Below are 24,170 nucleotides of genomic sequence, written 5' to 3'. Positions count from 1 at the left end.
CCTTTACGTGGATGGCTTGGCAGTAGTCACAGCAGTATGTGGGCGTTTTACTGCATTATACCTGAAGTGCCTTTCTCTCAAAGAGCCACTGAGACCAACAAGGAAAGAATGCTCTGCTAACCTCAATGACTCTCGTAACAAGCTGAAGTGGGATTTTCTGTGGCCTCTTAAGGGTTTGCCTTTTATTACTAGAAAGTAAACAGAAGCAAATAGACCTGTAATGTAAACTGAAAAAAGTCAGAGTGTAAGGGTAGTCTATACCTGGATAAGTACATTAAGAGCACCATTAAAGTGCTTCCCTTCGGAGGTGTTGGGGAGATTACTAAAGAGGCAGAAGACTTGTTGTGAAACAGTTTTCAGTTAAAGACATACTTTACATTCCTGTAGAATAGTAATGGATAATTAGAAATGTCTTTGTCTTTTACACTTCAAAATTGGAGCACTTACGTTCTGTCTCACATTCATAATCAGCTTAGTGTGTCTAATGTACTGAAATGCCATCAACTTGTTAATAGATTTTGCAGCATTAAATCATCATTAGGTCTTTCCAATGTTGCAAATATTTGCTGGCGGCAACAACAACATGCTTTGCAAAATGTTTTGTTTTACCAGATAAACCTGAAGAGAAAGTCTCAATAAAAGCCATCTAGAGTTACCCCTTGTCTTGTCTTTATACAAGCATACTTCCCTGCACCCTTTTTCTGCAGTTTACAAGGTGTTGTATTTTTGGGCTGTCGACGTTAGAAGCACAATGGCAACGCTAGAGAAAACAAAACTGCTCTGTGATTTCACCCTCACTTGCTTCAGGCAGCTCTCACAGCATCGGGAAACTGCAGCAGCACAACAAACTGCACCAGAGCGCTTCATAAATGCCTCCACACAAAGAGCACAAAGAGAGACTCTGTGGTTACGAGAAGCCATTCGCATAAAATCTTACAAAACATACTGAGCATTTTCTCACAATATGTATTATATTAATCTATTTCATCTGTATCTACCTGTATGATTATTAAATTTAATCAATGAATCCTTTGCAAGCCTTTTTGATGTACATGATTGTTCTGGTTGCTCAAACAATAGTGAATCACTCTGAATCACAGTGTATAATGGCGCTTAACAATCAATGTACAGTAACTTCCACTGGCAACCTTTTAGTGTTCATAAAACGTTAAGTCATGGGCCATATTGCACTGTAATTTCTAAGAATAATAGTTATAGGGAATATTAAACTATTCTCTGGTTTTTCACTGTTTACTCTTCAAGGTTTATTTAATTAAAGGGTTTAGCCTCACAGGAGGCATTTGTTGTTTTTAGTGTGGCAAGACTGCCCTCTGGTGAATTACCAGGATACAGTAATAAGTGAAGTAAGTGGATGGCACAATAGAAAAGAAAATAACTGGGTTCTGTAGCTGTTAAAGAGTCTGTTTCACTTATAGAAACCCTTTATATTCCTGACAGAGTGTACTTAAGGGTAAACACAATATCACAATAGCACTGAAGAGATATCAGACGCACTACCACCAATTGAATCGTGTTACATAGTAGAAAGTGTCTTTAAATAGACAATAATCCTTTCTTGTTGCAAAACATATCAAAGAAGAGTTGCATTAGGAGACGACCTCAAAAACCTCAGTATTAGCTTTTTCAAAATAAGCCTCCTTCATCACAGACTATGTTGAACAAAGATGGGAAATAGAATTGGACATATGGCTGAATGCCTGGAAAAGAATTTTGTTAAACCTCATTTGACTTTTTCATCACTTCAGACAGAAAGCAAACCAAACTGGCACTCAACTCTGCTCCATCTTGAACAAATAACTGATGAGTCACGAGAAGATAATACCTACTACCTACAGATTGTTTGGCAAGTGAAAAGGTGGCTCCAGAAAAACTGCCCCTCCGCTGGTTAATTTATCAATTGTAGTGATCACATACATTCGCCTGGAACAGACCTACACCTACTCTTTACACTTACACTGGGAAAAAATGTGTTTCTTTAGCTGATGATACATCTACTGTTTAAATTCTGGATGGTATTCCTTTATTTGTTTTTTTGTTTTGTTGTTTTTTGCAGCCATTTGTTTGTACTTTTGTACTGTTCAGAAGTTGAGATCTGTAAATTGGTAAAAATCTGAGAAAGCAACTGCTTTGCACCGTCAAGTTATTTATGGCCGCCCTCAGGGGCTCTGAATCATTACCTTGCAAAAGAGGCTCAGCTGGCAAAACCACTAAAGAAAATCAAAAAAGACTAACGGAGCACAACTGGTTGGTCTCTAAGTGGTCCATGGTCTAACTCAGTTAAAATTCATTTTCATTTTCCATCACAGAATGCATCTCATACATAAGAAACTTCAAATAATCTTTCCCTATTTAATTCTAGTTGTATGTTCTCAAACAGATTAAGTGGGTGCAAAATAAGCATTCATGGAGGAAACATTAATATGCAGTCTAATAGTTTGGTGGTTAGACTCAGAAGAGTGATGGTGTCACACAGCAGAATTTGCATGGGAAGCATAGGAAAACGGAAGAGGTGAGGAAATAGAGCAATAGTCCACCAATACAGGAGGGGGAACTAATTATGAAGAGACATGCGTATCTTGCTCACTGAACTTTCGCCTAATCATCATAAAGAATGTTTTCTCACAGTTTCTACTATGAAATGTTTACATATAATTAAGGCATTTGATGAAATCATTCCAGTAGGTTCCAAATGAATATCTTAATGCCAGCCTGCTTGTATGCAACAATTGTCTCCACCAAAGTTTTAATTCCAGCTTCAGGGGAAGTGGTTGGAATTAAAATGTCTATTGAGGAAAATAACATTTTCAGAAAATGTAAATTGAAACTCAACAACATAACATAACATTTTTGAGTTGTTTCTCCAGGCCTACTGGAGATGGCTGCTGCCATTAAGGAGTGTCATTGCGATAGGTTGGGGGTGACTTGTCTGGTCTAGGTGGGTGGTACATGTCTAAGTAACATCCACATGGATGCCAGGTCCAAAAGTTTCCCGGTAAAACATTGCACTGTCACAAGATGATAATGGCTGGATGTAATTTACATCACCTGTCAGTGGTTTTAATGTTGTGGCTAATCGGTGTATTACTGAACAGCGATATACAGTACATTCACTTGCCAGTTCATTAGGTACACTAGTGATGCATTCTAATAAAACAGTCCAGCACTACGTCCCCCTTCATGACTGCAATGATGTTGAGTTTATGCTGAAACGGCGTCATAAAGGTGGTAATTCAACTGTGGAGGTTGCAGTTAGACTGGACTGAATTAAACACAAAAGTGTTTCTGTTATTTGGTCTAGCACACTGGTTGTCAAAATAATGGGAACATGTGTCGATACAACACAATACAACTGTATATTATACAGTGAAATAATATCACAAACACAGCCTCCAAAATGAAAACACAATTGTATCAACAGCTCTCAGTTATTTGAAACAAATGGCAAATACCATAACCTAGACTGAGAGCAGGATTGTTACATTAGGATGCATTTGATTTTAGTGTACCCAGTGAACTGGCAAGTGAGTGTAGGACTTAAATATATTAATAATTAAAGGTAAAACAACAAGAATGAAAGGCTGCTGGTGAACAGGATACACCAAAAACAATGTGTTTTTCAGTGCAGACAAACTTGTCATAGCAGGACAAGCACAGGCCTAACTAACCGAATTAAGGGTGTCCCTGTTATTTAAGAGGATTATATTACAGGCACCACTGAGACATGATATTGTGACAATTAGCTTTAGCCAAGGTATACAATTCCTACAGTACCCTACTGAACAGCACCCTGTTAATCATATATATGTAAATATTAGCCCACGGTGTTATAGGGAATTTGTTATTATACCTTTATTTAAAAGTTTGTAAATAAGAAAAATAGTTGGCTCCTGTTACCTCAACAGTTAAGCTAGGTGAAGCTAACTTACCCTCTCATCTGGTGCTGTGACCGTCCGTCGCTCCTCTGGTCCGTACAGAAGGTACTTTTTAAAATACAGCCTCGGCAGAAAAAACAAATAGCAAACATTTCCACGGGTATTTCTTTCTGTGTTAATGCCTCTCACGTTGAAGTCTGCGCACTGGTGCAAGTGAGGAGAGAATTTCGTCAAATTTGGCGCAATCTCGAAAATTCGCGTCTCGCGAGACTAAAACGGGCCGGGTGAAAGTAAAAAAGAAGTAGAGATGGGATTTCTGTCTATTTGAAGGGAGCCGGAATGTGTGGATCCATTCCTTTCAAGGAGCCGTTCAAATGACTGGCTCATTTTGATAGAAGATACCAGAATGGGGGCAACTTATTTTATCCTAGATCAGAATCAACTGAAACACTCTCCAGTACATATTCTCTTAGAGGGATATCTTTGTGATTCCATTGTGTGAGAAATTCAGTAAACACCTTTACACTAACCAGGACTCAAACCGGTCCACTGCTATGCTCACCACTATACCAGCTCACCAACACTGGCTCAATGCTAAGCAGGAGCTTCTGCGTGCAAATGTCATTTCATAAAAATGTTTTGTTTTGTCAAACATTATGTCACATGGAAGTTTGATCTTTGGGACATAAAATCCCCTCACTTAATGCACTTGAAATTTATGTTAAATTTAGTTGCAGTCAGGTTTCTTAGGTTAACTGAGGCTTCGAACAGTGATCTCTGACCACCAAACAAATCAGTTCATCTTGGAGTGAACATTTGTGCCAGATCTGAAGAAATTCCCTCAAGGCCTTCCCTGAGATACTGATCACATATACCACCCGAAAACATGTCTCTGGCCATGACAACCATGTCCAGAACAGACTGCATCAGTCAAATATTTCCTTTGTTTTATTACAAACAAATAAAGTACAAAAAGATCTACACATTTCAAGGTGACATTTTAGTTTTTTTTCCACTTTGAGAAATAATGTCACAACACTTAAAGCTTAGAAAAATATGACTACAAGGGTCAAAACATTGGACCCATTTTAGTATTTTCAGCATTTCTACAAATTGTGACAGAGAACATAAACACAGATTTTCAAAATAAACTGTAAATTGTGATTATTTAGTTTCAGCAGAGCCAGATGGTTGAAGAACATGTTTTTCAGAACTTCAGCTCAGACAGAACAGACTAGAGTGGCTATATAGTACATGTCCCATCATGTGCAAAGAATGAAAGTAACGCCGACCTATTATTACCTGAAAGCCCTTAACAAAGATGGCATGAGAGTCCATTTTCTGAAGTTTAATGGATTTCTACTGACTGCAGTCCTCTTATGAGTGTGAACATCTTTCAGAGGCAGTGTTTGGAGTTGTTTAAGTTAAGTCCATCCTCTCCCGTAAGAACGTGTGTATCTGGTTTATAGTCCATGAAGGGTAGAGCTGATAATGTCCATGAAGGTGGCCTCTATGCAGTAGCAGAGCTGGACATCTGGGTCAGCTCCACCCAGCTCCTCTGCTGTCTTCTGGGGCAAAGTCAGCTTGGAGGAGGCTCCGGCAGGAACCACAGCTTCCTGTGGTTTCTCCTTTAGATACTGCAAGCCTGATGTTGGGAAAACAAGAAATGCAAAGTCTTCTTACTTCAACAAAGCTGTATCTTTTTTAAATGATAACCTTTATCAATGGTCATTTCATTATATTACTGTACCGACTGATCTGCATTGTAGTTTTTGTGGTTCGTACATTCACAATAATATACCATGTTATTATATACTGTATACCCATTGAGAAATTAGAAGTTTTTTAAAACAAAACAAGAGGGTAACTTGTATTTTTTTCTCTTCATGTAATATCAGCATACATATGAAATAATACAGACAGCAGGTAAGGACCACTTTCTACCCACTATATATAATTTTTAATCAAACCCTATTGGATATGGCACACTATGATACAAAAACATGTCAAACAATGAAGGGACATTTTCTGTGGTGCTTCTAGCAAGAATGAGAATTACTACAAGTTATTTAGAAATCTACAGATTTTAGAAAATATCTGTCTGTCTGACTGTCAATATAAGTTAAAGATTTCTGATCAAGGCTGACAGCAGGCATAGATTTCGTCTGCCATTTCTAGACAAGTTATGTTTATAACATAACTTTGGACAAAACATTTATAACCTTTTATATCTAGGCTACAATATAATCCTACAATGGTGATGGCCACCTAAACAGCGAATAGGATCTGTCACAATACATGTGTTTTGATGAATGGTGTAATATAACGAATAAAAAAATATCTTAATAGTCATCCAAATGACTATACTTACGGGCAATAAGAGGGTCAATGTCCCTGGCTTTGGTGGCCACATCAGAAGCACAAACCTGGCCCACTTGTACTAAAAGAGCTGCTACATCATCATACAGTGGAGGGAAGGCCTGGCAAAAAGCCACCACACATGGCAGGGTGGGCATGAAGAAGGAGAAACGCTTGGCACGAGTCAGCACTATAAGACAGAACACACACACACTTACACAATACACAAGAGCTGTGCAAACACTGAATGCAGTGACAAATAGGCTGGAACATACTGTACACTTTTGTCATGGAGACAGAAAGCTGCACTAACAGCCAGAGGCCAGACGGTGGCAGCCAAATATAGGAATAGAAATATCAAGGCATACTGTATGAGGAACCGTCATGTCCAATTCGTGGTCAGTCCATGGGGAGAATATGTGATGATTGATAAGAAGAGGCAGATAAAGACAAGAAAAGATGTTTTCTGACCTGTTAGAAGTGTGCCCATGACACTGATGGCCAACCTGGCCACACTCAGAGACTTGGGTAGCGCGTACTGGGTACACAGGTATGACAGCAACTGAATTGCAAAGATCTGTGGGGACACAGAACAGAACAGCTACACATTTTACCCATGTATTTATGTTGCAAATATGCAAACACTCAGTACACAGCACTAAGTAGAGTTGCTTTTAAAAAGCACAACAGTGTAAAGAGAGGCTCTGGCACAAGCCCAGGGCAATTCTAGGATTCAAAGCCAGAAAATAGAGGGGAGGGGAGGTTGGGAGGCCTCACCTGCTTTTCCAGCTGGGGCTGGGCCAGCAGCTCTGGGATGAAGTCCAGGCAGATATGGATGGAGGGGATGCCTGCCACGGTTAGAGGCAGCAGAGCTTGAGGGTAACCCTGAAAGAGAGGGAGAGAAGAGGAAATATGAAACTTATAATTAAACAAGTATAAGGGAGGAATAAGGAATACAGAGTAAATGTATTCAAGCAGCCATTCACACACACACACCCATACCCACACACAACTACAATTGTGTGTGTAGGTGGATTCACACAGCAGCCTCTGCTTAGAAGTGTGAATAAGGATGGATTAGTGTGACAGAGGAAGGATTGGTTTGATGAAGTCCTCCATATGGCCAACGGCTACTTCTGGGAAAGCTGCGCTCACTTATTACGGATGCCATGGCAGAATGTAATCACCAAAGGGGTCAACATGATTTGACTCTTCTTGAAAAATTCACATCAAGGTATTTTCTACACCATGGCATTATCCATTTACTATTTTAACATTACTTAGGATGGCACAAATTTGAAGGAAAGGAAGAAGGTTAGGTAGGAAGGCACTGTAATCCTCCCAGCCTATAAATTGTATTACCTGAAAGTGAACCAACTTGGCAATATTGGGGTCGGCAATGAACATCTGATGCAGCAGACAACAGATGAGACATTGCACCTCCCTCAAGTCACTGAGAAGGCCTCCCTCTGGCTCTGCTTCCTCCAAGCCCCCTCTGGCTCTCGTCCCCAGGCTTCCCTGTTTTGATTTCCCTGGCATGGGTCCCCGATTGCTCCTCAACAGGCTCTCTGTGGTGGCCCCCAGCTGCTGCTCTTCGGAGGTTGGCAGACATACCTCTAGGAGAATCTGGACTGCTGCGCTGTCCTGGAGTGAAACAGAAACAGGTGGTTACAATGAATGAGGGCAAAAGGTCATCTGTTACATATTTTAGTGTTCTATCATACAATATTACTTTTGTGTTTATGATTTACCAAAACTGCATGACATAAAGATAATAATAGGAGTCTTCATTAAAAAAAGAGGTAGATACTTAGAAGTGTGAACAAACATGTTGGTGGTTAAAATACCTGTGCGGCTAGAAGAGCATTTTTCAGCTCCTCCCTGGTGACCTCAGGTGTGTCTGGTTGTCCAGGTACACCTAAATTAGAGACAGTCTGGCTCTGACGGTCAAAGTCAGCTGTCTCCTTCAGGTGGCACTGTAGGTAGGCTTTAGAGGCGAGCAGATAGCCGTTCAGCATGTGAAGGACAATGTCCATCAAAGGAGGACACCTGGCCAAAAAAAAACTCATCTTTTAAGTTAAGTGACACGTAACTGTTCTTTTTATATTGTGAAAATGTGCATGAGTATTTTTTTCTTTTACACTAACAATCTGGTTTTTCCCTCACAAAGGACGATGCAATGTTAATTTCTGACTCTGTAGGTCTGCTATCTGTATACATGTCAAAGTCCTGTAGTTACCTGTATACCCTCTGATCACAGCGCAGCACAATCAGAGGATCCACCATGAGGTCATTTTGTGTGTACCTCTGCTGCCTGAGCAGCTTCACTGAAGGTTGGAGGGCATTTACGGTCATCACCCACAATCTGAAACACAAACACAAGTTTCAGCTTTTCTTCTTATCACACTTACAAAGTGAAGGACACAAAGAATGTGACTTGGACTACAATTTTAGTCACCTAGCTTTGGAGAATCATCATGAGAGGAAGTGTGTAATATTTTTCTGTGTTCATAAGAGATGGCTTCATGAAAGGACAGCAGTAAAACTGCTGATAACAAATTATGACATCTACTGTAAGCCATTTGTGGAAGACAGCTATGTAAATATGACCAAAATATGAAGTGGCACACAGTTCAGTGGGGGTTTAATGACTTAATTTACTCACAGATTAGACCATGGCAGCATTTCACCCACAGTCCCTCTTATCAGAACAATGTTAAACTCTAAACAGCAGGGTACTCTTGGAGCTCCAAGCCTTCATGCAGCTTGCACACTGGCATCAATCAGTGGATCTGTGTGAAATCGGACACTGCTTCCCTCCTAGATTCCCTCTCTCATCCAACCCTCTTCAACACTGAATATATGAGAGAGAGGAGGGAAACAAACTCTGCCTCATGGAGAGTTTTCTCACAGTTTTCTTGCCCTTGGCCCTTCTTGTTACAGGCCCCCTTTGGATCGATAGAATGTCTACTATTCGGGCCCTGCTCATCTGGCCAGAGAGTTCACACAGGCCCACAGACTTCAACACCTCTGATCTATACATACAACAAGCTTTGAGCAAGCAGCCTGGAGTTAAGGGCAACAACTCTAACTCCACAGGTCTGCATTTAATCTATTTACTGAGTCACCCAGCAACTATACACAGTCCTGGGAGAGAGCACTATTGTTAACCTTTTACTGAAATGATCCTGCAAACAATTATAAATTTAACCTGCAGCCAGGAGTGAAGCTCAGCAAATGATTACAAACTGTAATTAGTGAAGACAAAATAATTATTTTGAGCCCAAGAGATGCCATTAATGCTTTAAGGCAGAAAACATATGGTATATTAATGTAAAAACTAATTAAATATTGTAATTACTGTGATTCTCACTTGAGGATGTCACAGTAGCATTTTCTATACCTTGACCACAAAAGTCACCCATGTTGAGAGCATGTACCTTCGGGGCATTACAGTGTTGAGGCCCATCCAAAGCTTGTTGAGGGTCTGCAGTATACGGCGAGGCACAGCAGGCTCCAGCAGGAGCGCCATGCTGGCTGTGAGGGCCTCTGCATAAGGGATCAAGTCTCCAGGGGAAAGCAGCGTTAAATGCTCCAGGATCCGCATCAGCCTAGGACTACTGGATGGCAACTTCTGGAAGGCTGGGGGACACAAACACCTGAATTAAGCCTGCTTAACAAACTCTACAGCTTTGACATCTTGCTGGGTCAACTGATGTGACTTATTTGTACAAACTAAAATAAAGGGAAACAAAGATCAAACATACAGTGCAAGACAGTAGCAGTTAAAGAAATAAGTAAACTACAGTGGTCCCAGTTATCCCTTTACTTTTATCCACAAATTCCTTAAGGGGCATGAAAAAAAAGGTTAGAGTTAAAACTACAAAATAAAATACTGGGTAAGTCATTCATTTCAAGGATCAAGTTTCACACCCAAGTGCCAGAGGAGCTACATTTCAGTATACTCCCTATCATTATTGCTACTATTAGCACCATTACCATGAAAAGGTTGTAACGCATAAAGTGTACAAATTTGTATAAAGACAAAATGTATCCCTTTACTATTCTCTGAAAAGACGTGTGAAATTAAATCTGTTTATCAACGCACTCTAACAAAACAAAAAAGTTATATTGGAAAAATGCTTTTACTAATAAATGAAAAACACTGGCATTTATTCCCTGTACCGCCCAAAACATGATATCTCACCTCACTGGTGTCAATGGGAAATTAATGGATTGACGCTGTATAATGGTTTTTATTATTGTTATGACTTTTATGAATTTAGCATAATGAGTTGGTAGCTCTAAAATATAAATAGAAGCCAGGGTCCACCCCTTGCCCCCTAAACCCAACCCATCCTGCTCACCCTGGTGCAGCTGGCTCTGAGTGTATCGACAGGTGTTGCTGGGAAGCATCATCCTCCTGAGCAGGGGCAGGGTACCCGTCACCTCCTCCTCGCACACCCAGTCCTCCACTAGACATAGGTGGGGGTAGTTGGTCGCAAGCAGCCTCAGCAAAGCAGAGTGCAAACCTGGAATGGGTGCAAAGTTATTTTTGACATAATAGCTCACTCAGTTTCTTTATCACTTAATAAATGTGGATGCAAATGTGTATGTAAACATCTCACCCCCTAGCTCTTGCTGTAGCCCCTGGGCTTGGGTAACCAAGTACTTAATGGGGATCTGGTCCATCAAGGCTGCTGAGTAGGACTTTGGTTTCCTTTGCATCAAGGCTTAAAAAAATAGAGAAACAAGGGTAAGTGAAGCACACAGACAGCACAACAGTAAATGGAGAGTGTGAGAACATAAAACAAAAGAAGGACAAGGCAGAGCATAAGTGTTTTATTTGGTTGTGTAAGGACACCAGAGCCGCTGTGCCGATGCGTTAAAGAAACAGAGGTGATTTTTCATTGACGTGGGTTCATTACCACTGCTGATGGGCTTCATTACTCCATCCTTGAAGGCTGCGGGAGCACTTGGGTAAACAGAGCAATTAAAGAGATGGGCATAAACTCTCACATAAATCTGGCTTAATGAAGGGCAAGAGGAGAGCTCGTCATGGGAGAGAATAAACACTGACTAGGCTAACTGCTAATGCTCAATCTAACCTACAGCTGTCCTAGTTAGCTTTGCTCCCGCAGCCATTGTACTTGGCTCTTCGTCAGCCCTCCATTTATTCTCTATGAAGCCGCCAACATCCAGTGCCAGGAGAGAAAAGGATGAATGACTGCACATCCAGAGTGAGAGCGTCTCCTACAACTTAACAGAGGACAAAAGCTTCCTTTCTCTTCTTGCTGTCTGACAAAATCCCTCCACCTCACATACAAAACATTCTTCAGTGGAAATGACTTGACAGGCAAAGAAAAGGAAAGAAGCAGAAAGCAAGTGAGCCAACAGCACAGAGGGAAGCCAGGCACTGTGCAGTGTTTTTGTTGTCTTGTACATACCCAGTTGTTTGGTGCTAGCCAACAGGTTCTCTTCATAAGACAGGATGTAGTAGAGGATAAGAAGTTGGGTGGTGATGGAGTAGCGCTGTCGTCCTCCCCGACTACCATCCCCTTGCCCCGACTACCATACAATAGAGATAATAGAGTAGCAAAAATAAGTACAATGCGTAAAACAGGTAAAACAATAAGACTCTACATCAACAGTTAATGTGAAGATGGATACTCTCAAAAAGTTAATCGGCAATAAAAAATCCTGCAATTTAAGTGAATTGCAAATATAGGCCCAACTTTAAGTTACTTCAGCCATTATCAACACTAAAACGGGTTATTGCAGCAACACTATAGCTTAAGACTTAAAAAAAACAACTTGTGTTCATAGTGCTGCAACTCATTTTAGGTTATTCTCATCATACTCACTCAATATGGTTCCACAATAATCCACAATTTCATGTGGGTGTAAAATGTGTTTTCAAAGATGAAGATGGACAACATAATATTGCTTGAACAATAAATGAGCAAATGTAATCAGAACAGAAGCAGAACAACTCAATAGGAGGTTGTGTTAGGGAGTGTTAAGGTTACATTCTGTAAAACAACAAAAGGCAAACTCAGTCAATTGTGGTTAGGGGAAAAAAAATAATGATCTTGTGGTCAAATATAGCCTTCAAATTCTCACACATAATATTGGATAACATCAAAATGTGAACATCAGCGAGTGTGAAAATTGTACAGCCCTGCTGTTACTATTTCACTTTCTGGAAGCGGATTTAGGCTTTTGTGAAGCTCAGGCACTGACTCACCCCAGCGGAGCTCTGGAAGACGTTGAGGATCTCCTGCTCAGTGATAGGCTGGTTGGTGGCCTCCGGGTTGGCTTTGGACGCTGGAGTGAGGATGGAGTTGATATAGGCATCAATTAGGGGAATGAGTTGGGTGTGGATCGGTGTGGTTGTCTCGCAGAGTTGGCGATAGATCCAGTCCTGTTGGATACACACGAGGACAGCACCGCAGAGAAAAATGAATTACTGAAACAGGTGTACATCGGTGGTGAGTCATCCAGTTATAATGAGCCACACAGTGCAAATCATACCTTGATGGACACTTTGTGCTTGGTGAAGGCTCGACTCCGAAGCAGCTGGTAGATACAGTGAATGGGGAGAAATCCTGTGATGTTGGCACTTAAGTTGTTCGTCACTGCAACCCTCACAGCATGGGCTGTAACCACCTAAAGACCAAAAATAATAAACATGTAACAATACAGCAACCATGGAAAATGGACAAAGAACACCAATAGATAGAATAGAGACAGAAGTGCTATTCACAGTAGACAGTGAAGGCAGCATTACATATACCATGAATAATCAGGCAGATAATATTAATAAATAATAATAATAATAGGGAATATAGCTATTAGTAGTACGTTTTATGATCTGTAGGGTGAAATAATCTGTTGAGCAGAGTTTGACAAGTTATGCTGCAACAGCCTAAAGAGATTGGAACGAAACTCATAAGCTTTTTAAGCTTATTATACAATATTTTTTTTCCATCAAATTAATAATTTAGACCAACATTAGTTTACAAAAGATGTGAGACATCTTTCCTAATGGCCTGATGATAAGTATGATGAGCCATTTAGTCATAATCACAGGTTAAGTGAACATATCTTTACTTCATTGTAGCTAATGGACAACCTACCCAAATTTAGCTCTCAAGGTGAGAAATAATTGTTAAGATGATGAAGGTAAAATCAGAGACCATTAAATAATTAAACACCAAAATCATTAAGAAAGCTACCTCCTCACTGTGAGAGAAAAACGTACCCAAGGAAGAATAGGCTTGTTCCTACCTGTTCGGTGAAGATCTCCTGCGTGAAGATAGTCTTCATCTTGCTTAGAGAGCTGGGTTTGATGGCGATCTGTAGACAGTTGAACAACCCAAAATAACTATGAGAAAGTTGTAGGTTCGCTGTGAGTGCAAACAACCTAAAGGCAAATGTGCTGGTATTTTGTAATTCCTTCCTTTCATATTTCATGAGAAAATTCTACATGGCAGGCACAACATTGAATTGAGAGGATTGCCCTAGGGGTGGAAATAAACAGGCTCTAAATCCATTTACATTACACGTCTTAGTGGAAAATACACTGAGACAGGAAAACTACTTAGCACACAGGCAGGAAACAATAGTGCACTTAATAAGTAATAAAACAGCAAATTGGCCACAGGGTATGGAGTGTCTTTCTAGATACAGTATGTGTATGCTCCAAGTGTATTTTCTTATTAGTGATATAGTCTAGTACATATATACACCACTACTGCAGTGGAGGAGTGGGGGCAGTAGCTGGTCAGCCAGACTGATGTATTGATCACTGCCTCCCTCCCACCTTCTGCCTTACCTTCATCCCCAAAGTAGAGCACACCAACTCAATAATGGAGCTGAGCTGGTTGCTATGGAAATACATGGCAACCAGTAATAGCATCTCTCCAAAAGAAGCAGATACGCCTGCAGCACTGTAAGAAGGAAGACACACACATATAGGAAACACATTTAGGCTTGTCGTTAATCCTGCATATCACAGGACAGAATTTTAATAAACTCATTATGCCAGTTTCAACCCACACACACCCTCTTGTGTCAGTTTAACAAACATATATACACACTTTCATGGAGTACTGCCGCAACTTACAAAACAGGTCACACAAATTTGATTTTAACTAACAAGCAAACAAACAAATCACAAAATACTCTGTAATCATTTTATTTTTCAACATTAGCATAGCTATCTATTTGCTGAATACGTATTTGTATGAAATGTTAAAAATTCTTTCACATAGTGACTAATGTCACATTGTAAAATAATTACTATATCTGTAAAATCAGCAGTTCCATCATGGCTGATGTAATTGCACATCAGCATAAATGTTTACATGATCTTTTTAGAGGTTTACATTATTAATTGTCATTTTATGACTCTGAGCAGCCTCTTGTTGATAGAACGTTTATGATGGCAATGAAATTAAGAGCCATGCAAATTAAGGGAAATTAAAAGACTAAGCTTTCTCCATACAGCAATGCCTCGTTATCATGATAAAGAGATTTTCTTACCTCTCAAAGTATTCCTCTTCTTTGATCATCCAACTAAGCCACATGACCATCAGCTGCTCTTGCTCAGGAGTGCTGCACAAACACACAAAGAGGATAATGTTCACTACACATATTAAAAAAATAAATAAATAAATAAAAAAGAGACTGAATGCCAAAGAACACACAGAGAAGGCTTTGGGTGGGTAAGCGCATTGGCAGGAAATCAAAACTTACTGGATTACTGGTAGCTGAATAGGTTTTGTGATCCCAAACTTATTTGTGCCAGCTGAATAAAACAAAGACTTCTAAAAGTAGGTGTTTTATGTACCTGACCAGAGTGGGGAAGGCCAGCAACTTGCAGAAGGACAGAGAGACAAATCGAACACCAGCAGGAGTGGCTGGAGGCCGGCTGGTCATCAGCTGCAATAACTGCTCTGCCTCTTCATCTGTAGGTCTGGAGGGGAATCACGTATAATGAAAATAAGCTAGTTGTTAAAGAAACAAGGACGAGGAACATTTTAAAGATATGTAGACTATAAAGAGGAAAACATTTACTTTCAAATCATACTACAAAAGCAATTAAGTACACTTCAAAAACATGATCACACAAGTCTAAATATCAAGTGGGCTGCTGAATCCTCTCGGACCTACCTGAGACCTGCAATGCCCATGAGGGCACAGTATAGTCGAAGCAGAGCGCTGGCCTTCACCACATGCTCTTCTCTGAGGCCAGAGTACCCTGAACCGCCTCCTTCTTCCATGCCGCCGTCATTGGGCACATGGGTGCTGCGTGAGCGTGGCAGGATGGCGACCAGCTCCAGCAGCAGCTGCCTGCGCATCTGCCACAGCACAGAGCTGCTTTCTCTCTTACGCTGGCAGTTCAGAGAGAAAGTGAAGGAAACACATGAGTCACCTGCTCCGTGTTAACATTAGGGCTCCAATCAGTGAATGTTTGGCATTTACAAATACTGTTGACCATCAATCAGCTGACAAATTATCTGAGCTTATATCCAAATTATAATATACTGCACGGAAAAGTATGAATGTGAATGGAACGTCTCAGTAAATTTCTCCAGTGTTGCAGAGAAGTTTTTCCTCAAAGTTTTAAGAGATTTATTTTCTTAAAAATATAACCTTTTCTAAAAGGGGAAACATAAACTGACATTTTCACTGAGAGGTAGGCTGTAAAGCATATCAGCCCTCCATAAAATGCAAGAAAGGCTGGCAGTTAGAAAGACACATGATCCCTTTTAAATCATTTTTTATATATTGAACGTTAATTTTAAAAAGAGCTGGCAACAAGTAACATAGTGAAAAATGGGGGAGCTACAAAACAAAACAAAACAGAACTAGTACCTGATGTTGAACTCTGAAGACAGACACTGTATGAGACCACAGGTGTGTTCTAAGTACACAGACTGCAAGGTTTCCCATTCAATGTTAACACTATGGGGGCCTGCCAGGGTCTAATTTCATCTGCCATGGTCTCATAACCAATCAGAAATATTTTTTTGCACATCTCAAACAACGTTGTCCTTGTGTTGTGTTTTGCCCTACACCTCCCGCAAAGCATTTCTCCCCATTAGTGAGATCATCTCTCCCTTCCTCCCCTCCCCAAACCCACTTCCCCCAAGACCCCCCTCCATCCACACACACACATCGGCCGCTCTGGATTTTCTTAGTTCATGGAGATTTACAAGTATTTCAAGAGAGCAGATGAAAACCCGGAGGAAACGACCCGAGGTTTTATCCACAATACAGTTTGAACCCAGGCCTCTTACCTGTTGTCCATTGCGGATGAACATGCTGAACCAGGTGCGGACTTTGCTATTGGTGCCCAGCAGTAGACCGCTGACATAAGAGACGAGGGGACTGACGGCCTCATCTGCTGTATCTGGTTTGTAGTCCAGGGTAAGAGCCACACCAAGACCAGGCAGGTGGCACTCCTCCACCTGGAAATACACAGGATAATCCCACAGAGTCAGCATCCTGCTTTACTTGAGGTACTGCTATCTATCTATCTATCTATCTGATCCATATGTTTAACTCTAACAAATATTTCTGACTAGTCCCTGAAACAGTTTCAGGAAAAGATCATATCAGTTACTAAACTCCATTGTCTGAGACCACAAAGTACAGCCAAGTTAAGTCTTGCTGATGCATCATTCAGCAAGGCAATGAATTTCTACTACCTCCTGGGGCCTCGCTCGATAACTGACCTTGTGCTGTAACCTCCTTCAGAGGAGGAGGAGGGAAAGCGAGAAGACAAATTCCTCCCCTCAGGGACAGCATCACAAAGTGTATCACAACATAAATCAGTGTAGAGAAAAATCCTCTTTTGTGAGTTTGTGAGTTGAGTAAAGAGAAAAAGTTTGTGTATAACACTGCCTATCACTAGTTGGTGATTTTAGAATAACCAAGAATTACTCTACAATGATATTTAGGTGTTAAGAGTTTTTTTTTTTGAAATTGCAGAAAAACAAAAAAAACAAAGAGGAGTAACACAGAACATATTGTCCACTAAGATCATGTCATCTCAGATTCTCAACAACGTACACATTTTAGCCAGAGAAGACAGAGGGTTTGAAAACTTCTGTCTTAACAGGGGAGGTGGACCGAGACGTAATTCATCAGTCACTTAGAATATACGCTGAATATAACTCCCAAAAAAGTTTCACCCACACTCACAACTTGAGTATCTCTCCATTAATGGGTCAGTAGTGTACCACTAACTGGAAGAAAAAAAGAAACAAAGAGTATCTGGTTGGCTCTAGTCATGTGAGTTTCAAGTGGGCACTACTCTTCCCAATAAAAACCTTAACTCCTCATCAGTCAATTAGAGCTGAAGAAGGTATCTGGGTGAATGGTGAAATGCCTCAATCTCTCAGTCAAGATGATCTACTAAGATCATGTTTTTAAGCCATCATTATTAAAGCCACTCTGTGTGGGTGATACGTGTAGTATGTGGCTGCAGTGCTCCTTTAAATGCAGACGTAAATGTTTTAAGAGGACCTGCCAAATCATTTATGTAGTAACAGTAAATAATTATGTTGCGATCACCCTCAATATTTTATGCAACGTTTCAGCAAACACCACCATGCTGTAGTAACACACGTTTTTTTCAGACGAGTATATCACAACAACAGAGGAGATGCTAAAAAATGTGCTAACAAGCATTAATTTTAGTTTACACACGCATAATTAACGGAAGAAAAATAAAGAGTAGGAGATAGATACTGGTACAAATCCATCTCCAGTGTGACGTCATGTGATTATATTAATAGTGTCACTGACCACCATAGCTCTGATGTTGAGGGCTTGCGAGGGGTTCATCTGACATAGCTGCCTGAGGGCTTCAGTCCTGCGCCGACCACCCACACTCTCCTCATCCTGACGCTCTCCATTCTTGATCAGACCTCTGCAAACTGAAACAAGAAAAACGGGAACATTTAAACACCCACAAACAGAAGTGTCATTTCTCCAGTGCTATAGTCATGTCCTGCGTAAATTCTACATACAATAGAATAACAACTTATTAATTTGACATGAAATGATAGCATTTCCTAAGATTATCTTATTTTCCCTGCACTTATCCACAACCGACAGTTTACAAACTAAAAGGTTTATGGCTGCCTGAAACTACTTAATGTTGTCAAATTTTATTAGTTTCCATCTCATCTCGTTCTGGACTATTTCATACACCATGAAAGAGCTGGTGGAGTTGGGTCTGCTCACCGGCTGGCGTTCAGCATAACAGACCTTGATGCTTCTAGACAGAACCATTTCCCACACTTCACCCTTAAATCTGTTTATTTCACTTTCAATTCAATAAAACAAGTCTTTTCCAGTAACAAAGCCAAAAAGATTCCTTGGTGCTGACTGCTATGTAACACACACATATGCGACCGACTTAGTTCTGACCCTCTGTGCGCTAAGGAGACATTGTAGGCATTTTCTTCTAAAGCGACTTTCAAAGCAGACACTCTCCGTGAGTCAGAGCCACACAATAATGTTCATCATCAATCAAAGACAAACGCATACACCCTTGGGCCAGTGGCATGGCTAGAATTAAGAGGGCGAAAAAGATAAAGTCAGAAGAAGATCACATGGTGGCAACTCAATAACTGTCTGCCTCGAACTATAATGAAGCCACCACAGAAAGTTTGTAAAGCAGCCACACTGACGAACCATATGAAACGAGTACTGGCAATTAACCAGCCACTCTGTCTTAACATTGTCTGCTGACAGCATGTGCAGTGTTGTGAGACAGATGAATTACCTTCATTGAAGCTGTCAGGAACGTTGGCAACCAGCAGACACAGAAACCAATCTCCATTGCGGACGTGAAGCAAGGCCTCTGCCACATCAACGATGGGCAGCAAAGACGGCAGCTCTACGACAAAGACAAAGTAAACACACTTGAGACATAGACTACTTTTAGGCTGGCTTTAATTTGCAGAAATATTAGCCAGTTTTTGTAATATACAACTACTACTTGATATTAGCTGCAATGAATACATCAGCAGCAGTAGATTCTGTAGCTTTAGTAGCTGTTTCAGATATGCAGTTTAATCCTTTTCACTCTTCCATTTGTCATGAAATAACAAAGAAGCAGCTGGTCTTGATTCTGCAAAAGATGTCTGTAAATCCTGAACCGTTAATGTATTATTTTTTAAACTCCTTAAAGCTGAAAGTCTACACTTCAGTCACATCTTGATTATTTCATTTTATAAGGCTCTTATTCATTAAGCTGCGATACTTATTTGAATAGATTCAATGAGGCACGACCTTCCCTGTTTGGAGTATTTTACAATAAACTGGCTGTCAGCCCTGTGGCATCATTCATACACTCATCTATCTCTCTAACTCTTTCTAATTAACTGAAAAGGTACTTCAGTTGAGAGGACATGGCGATCTTTGTTCTCAGTCTCAATGGCAGTGAGAAATTCTAAGATACGTAGCCAATTAGGCCAAAGTGTTATTTACAACTAACGATGGGTGTAGACAGTTTGCCGTTACAATAATGAGATCTGTACTGTGTAAAATATATAACTGTAGCTTAAGAGGAGACAGCAAATAGTCTGTGTGAAGAGATGTGGCACAAGTTGCATCTCTTTAATCACGGTTATGTGATAAATGACGGTCTCTGTCTTCTACTTCAATGTAGCGTGGAAGCCAGCTCGACTTTTCCTGCACACACACACACATTTTTTGTGGCGGAAAATTGGTCTGGAATCACTCTGTTGGGAACTGTTTACGCTCTGGCAAAGATCTGCCAGGCTAATCAAATGGGTTGGGCGGGCTTTATGTGGTGGTGGACAGAAGACAAACAGCAGTGTAGTCGTCACACATGCCATCTGAGCGTTGTGGAGCTGAATTTGTTTACAACTAAATGGCTCTGACTGGTTGCATGCAGAGGTATTTTTCCCTCTGTGCGGGCTGAAACACACCCCTTAATGAAATACAAACGGTGTGGTACCAGACTCATAGTGTGTTAAGAACTGAGTCTGGCAATACCAGGCTAACTCCAATGCAAACAGAGGACAATTTACACTACATGCTTATAGTTCATTCCAAATATTTGTCAAATTTTCATTGTGTAGGTGCACCGTGTTTCTTTAATACAGACGTATAATGATTTTTTCAAATTATTATTACTTTCTAAGTTATTTTTTTAATTTATTTAAGTACTTTTTGTCTAGAAGGAATGATATTTGATTCTTAACTGCACCATGCATATGATAAAACGACCATAAAGAAATTATAAATCTAAATCGTAAAATCTTACAGGTGTTGAAGAGAGGTGTATCTGTTGTCAACTCAAATAAACACACCCAAAATGTGTTTCATTCTCTCCGGCAGGACCGCTGTGCTCTTAAGTTAATTTTCTGTCTGCTCTGTGTGTGTGTGTGTCAGGGTTTAAAGTAACATCCCTCCTTCGCACGAAGCCATGCTCCACACTACACATCATCTGAACAGTAATTCAGAGCAGCCAAGAAAATATCAATCCAGCTGCAAAGCACCTATAGGTAAAACTATACAGAAGATTAAAGGAGTTGCATACCTGCTTGTAAAATGCAGAGAACATCTGCAACCTCTTCCAAGTACACAGGGCTTTCAAAGAGTTCAGAAGACTTTAGGAAAAACTCTCCATTAGAGTCTGCCACCTGAGGAGGAACAAGGGAAACAGATAGCGTGGATTAATCATCCAAGTCATTTTATTAGATTAAGATGAAACTACTGAAGGACAATTGCAGTGCTGAGAAATATCTAATTTCAGTCAATGTGAGAGCAGCTGCCCAAAATTTGTGAGTAATTTCAGATACAAACTGGTGCTTTGATGAATAATCAAAGAAATACATACAGTGTTGTTTCTTTCATCTGAAACAAATTTCTCCAAGTAAGATATGTATAATCCCTCATTTATAAATATGTCTTATATTTAAAATAATAATCAGACCAGCACAACCTGGAACGTTGGCTCTCAACACATCCCGACCCGTTTGGAGGGAAAACAAACGACTCTCACCGTAGACTAACAGTACAAAAATAATTAAATGAGTCAATAAGTGACCCGAAGACACAATTTTTAATAAATATATTTCCAGTGTGTCTGTCATAAGACTGAGCAAGTTACATAAAGAAAGCTAAATTTGATCTATCTTCATTCCATTTTACTTTTCAGTCTTGTTCTACAAATAGTATGCTAGCTGGAAATAGCAATGTGGTCTGACAACTGACCTAGCTACATTATTGGTGATGACAGCCTACACTGGATGACAGATTGCAGATCTGGTGTTTGTCTGCAGCGTTTTAGCAACCTTTCAACAATACTAATTATATAGATAGTTTAAGGCATATAAATACTATCTATGTTTTGGAAATTACAATTACTTTTTGTCATATTTGTTAGATCTTATATGTTAAGATCAGAAACCATCATTGTCAATATCCTGTGACTTACTAACTTTTGTGGGAAGCTCTAACTCTACCTTATTCATGATAGCCAACAGCTCGCTGAGGGTCAGGCGGAGTCGCCTGAGGGGATCGCTGTGTTCAAACTCCAGGGTCAGGCCATGCTGCAGCTGCGACACCAGGATGCTCTCTCCATTAGAGCCACCTGCCTTGTGCCTGGCAAGAAGACAGAGCACACTGTGTATACTGCTAAAAAGAACCCCCAGCAGAGGTTTAGAAAATAGCAACGACGAAAGCAACGCATGCATGTATGATGCTGTCAATTCTATCCTGACAGCCTGTAAGCCATGATCATGTTACCATGTGAAAGTCAGCTGTACCTAAGCTGCTGCTCCTTCCGTGCATCCTGCTCCAAGGCGTGAAAGTCCACAGACAAAAGTGCTACAATGGAGTTGACGGCTTCCACTCCAGAGAGCAGGCGGAGGATAAGCTTCTTGTCCTGCGCCCAGGTCTCGCTCTGGTCAGCCGGAGCACATAAAGCCATCCTGACCAAGCAGGGCAGCAGCAGCCTCAGCTCTGGGTCGCTCAGGGCAGCCAGGCGCACCACGTCCACCTTCTGCATGGCTTCAAACGCATAGGAGCTGACAAACTGCAGCCCCGTGCTGTCTGCCATCTCTCTGCCCCTAAATCTTGGAACAGGCAAAGAGCGTTCAAAGAGCAGACATAGATACCACCTGGAGCAAATGCAGAGGGCAGGCTACTAGCCTGGGCTTCCCGTGGTCAAGATGTACAGATTTATGGTCTTAGCAAACATTACACAAACTAAACACAACTTCGCAAAGCCATGAGTCCAGATGGCAATATTCTTGAATCAACGGTTGATGTAATATTAACTTCTAGATTTATTAACGTTAACAGATGTTAATATGTGCTCCGTAGTCATGTGTTTATTAGTGAACTTGTCCAGAGGCTTGGCCACATAATATTTAAGTTAGCATTTTAATAACCACTGTGCTAACAAAACAAGGTAAACGCTAGCTATCGCAGATAGCGCTGATGTTAGCTCCAGCTGGAAAGATTACAGCCAACTTAAACTGACGTGGCATTCTCTTACCACAAGTCCCTACATTATATCAGCTTAACGGAAGCACTCACACCGTTTTACATACGCATTTAAAGCACAAGTAATGTAGCGAAGTCTTCGCGGGGCGGTTTATTGAAGCTAGCTATTAGCTAGCTGGCAGTGGCTAGCACTCATTCACTGTCCCCTATGACTCTTAGCATGCTACTAGCAGCTAACAGCTAAGGCTAAGCTAGCTTGCCAAAAGACAATACTCGCATGTGCTGTATGGTCCGTTTCTGCCGTCTAAACTTCTAGTACGAATATAATTGTCCATTAAGAGTGCCCTTACCTCACTTGTTAGGATGATTATGAGTCTCTAACAAAACATTCACAATCGAGGCCTTCAGACCTCGGACTGTGTTGTGTGCCTCCAGCCCCAACGGTCTATCGTTACAGGGGAGTCGTAAGCCAATGACAGAGAGAGGAAGCTTGTCCTAGCTGATGCCGATAGGTTTATAGTAATGTCTTTAGCGCTATATTTCTCACGTCCTGCTTATTATAATTTCCGCTTGGATCTTATCGTTACCTACAGGGAATACGGTGTCAGTGTGAGAATGAGGGAACTGATCTTGTCAGATCCGTGATGCCGCGCTGCCTGACTAACACTGACAGCGCCTGGAGGCAGAGCGGTCCTCTAGTCCAGCCCTCAGTGGAGGCAGCGCTGTGATACAACCTGAAGTGGGCTTGACACCGATTAATAGTGTAGGTCGGGTGGAAATCTTATTTCAGTCTGGTTATCAGCATCATTTATAATAAGAGCAACAGCGCTTCTGTTAGTGACAATATGAATTATATGCGTAGAAACTGCTGAAGAAGAGGATAAATACAGACAGCCTGGGAGTCTTCATTACTTGACATTTGTGAAATTATTCCTGCACCATCTCTGATGACAGTATGCAATTCCCTTTTCAAGCTCATATGTCAAAGAGGCCTTGCTTTTTATTCCTGATTAAGCTGCAAAATATTTTAATACAGCGTTCATACATTTTGATTACAGAATGCCTCCGGGTTATGGTTGCATTAAGAGATTTAGAAGCCTCTCTTAAATGCTGTAGACGTTTACCTTACCCGGTCCTTGACACAACGTCAGTGTAAATTCCACTAGATTTTCAAGGGCGCACTGACAGCGGTTGCAGGGAAATTAAGGAAAACAGAGCATGACCTCTGTTTATGCAAAAGCTGCAGACAGAGAGAGGAGATGCAGAACGTCTTTCAAAAAGAATAAACTGCCAGCTGCTACTACACCACCCTGGGCCAATTCAGCAATTTACAAGTAAGATATCCGACTCAAATTATTATGCGGGGTGACTTCAATGCCTTTTTCCAGCTTGGAAACAGTGCTAACCTAGTGTATA

General features: G+C 40.8%; 1 protein-coding gene across 2 annotated transcripts; it reads right to left on the bottom strand.

Annotated features, from left to right (window-relative positions):
• Positions 1–4,557: 4,557 nt before the first annotated feature.
• ints2 (integrator complex subunit 2) lies at positions 4,558–23,982 on the bottom strand. 2 transcript variants are annotated; one of them, XM_084564203.1, is made up of 25 exons: positions 23,346–23,982; positions 22,073–22,381; positions 21,770–21,908; positions 20,842–20,944; positions 19,057–19,170; positions 18,072–18,202; positions 16,559–16,729; positions 15,429–15,649; positions 15,106–15,231; positions 14,799–14,870; positions 14,089–14,203; positions 13,542–13,610; positions 12,786–12,920; positions 12,499–12,675; positions 11,699–11,819; positions 10,880–10,984; positions 10,619–10,783; positions 9,692–9,893; positions 8,491–8,616; positions 8,099–8,300; positions 7,614–7,895; positions 7,029–7,136; positions 6,723–6,828; positions 6,265–6,441; positions 4,558–5,538 (listed from the first exon to the last, which is right to left on the bottom strand). In XM_084564203.1, the coding sequence occupies exons 2-25, from the start codon at positions 22,363–22,365 to the stop codon at positions 5,357–5,359; spliced, it is 3,642 nt and encodes a 1,213-aa protein (XP_084420329.1). In that variant the 5' UTR covers positions 22,366–22,381; positions 23,346–23,982; the 3' UTR covers positions 4,558–5,356. The 2 variants fall into 2 exon arrangements, with proteins under 2 accessions (XP_084420329.1, XP_084420328.1); XM_084564202.1 differs by having other exon boundaries at positions 4,559–5,538; positions 23,105–23,982.
• Between the last annotated feature and the right edge of the window lie 188 nt (positions 23,983–24,170).

The sequence above is a fragment of the Chelon labrosus genome (genome assembly GCF_963514085.1).
Source record: "Chelon labrosus genome assembly, chromosome: 17".
NCBI lineage: Eukaryota > Metazoa > Chordata > Actinopteri > Mugiliformes > Mugilidae > Chelon > Chelon labrosus.
Note: the sequence above shows the minus strand (reverse complement) of the source record. Positions and strands in the feature narration are given on the sequence as shown.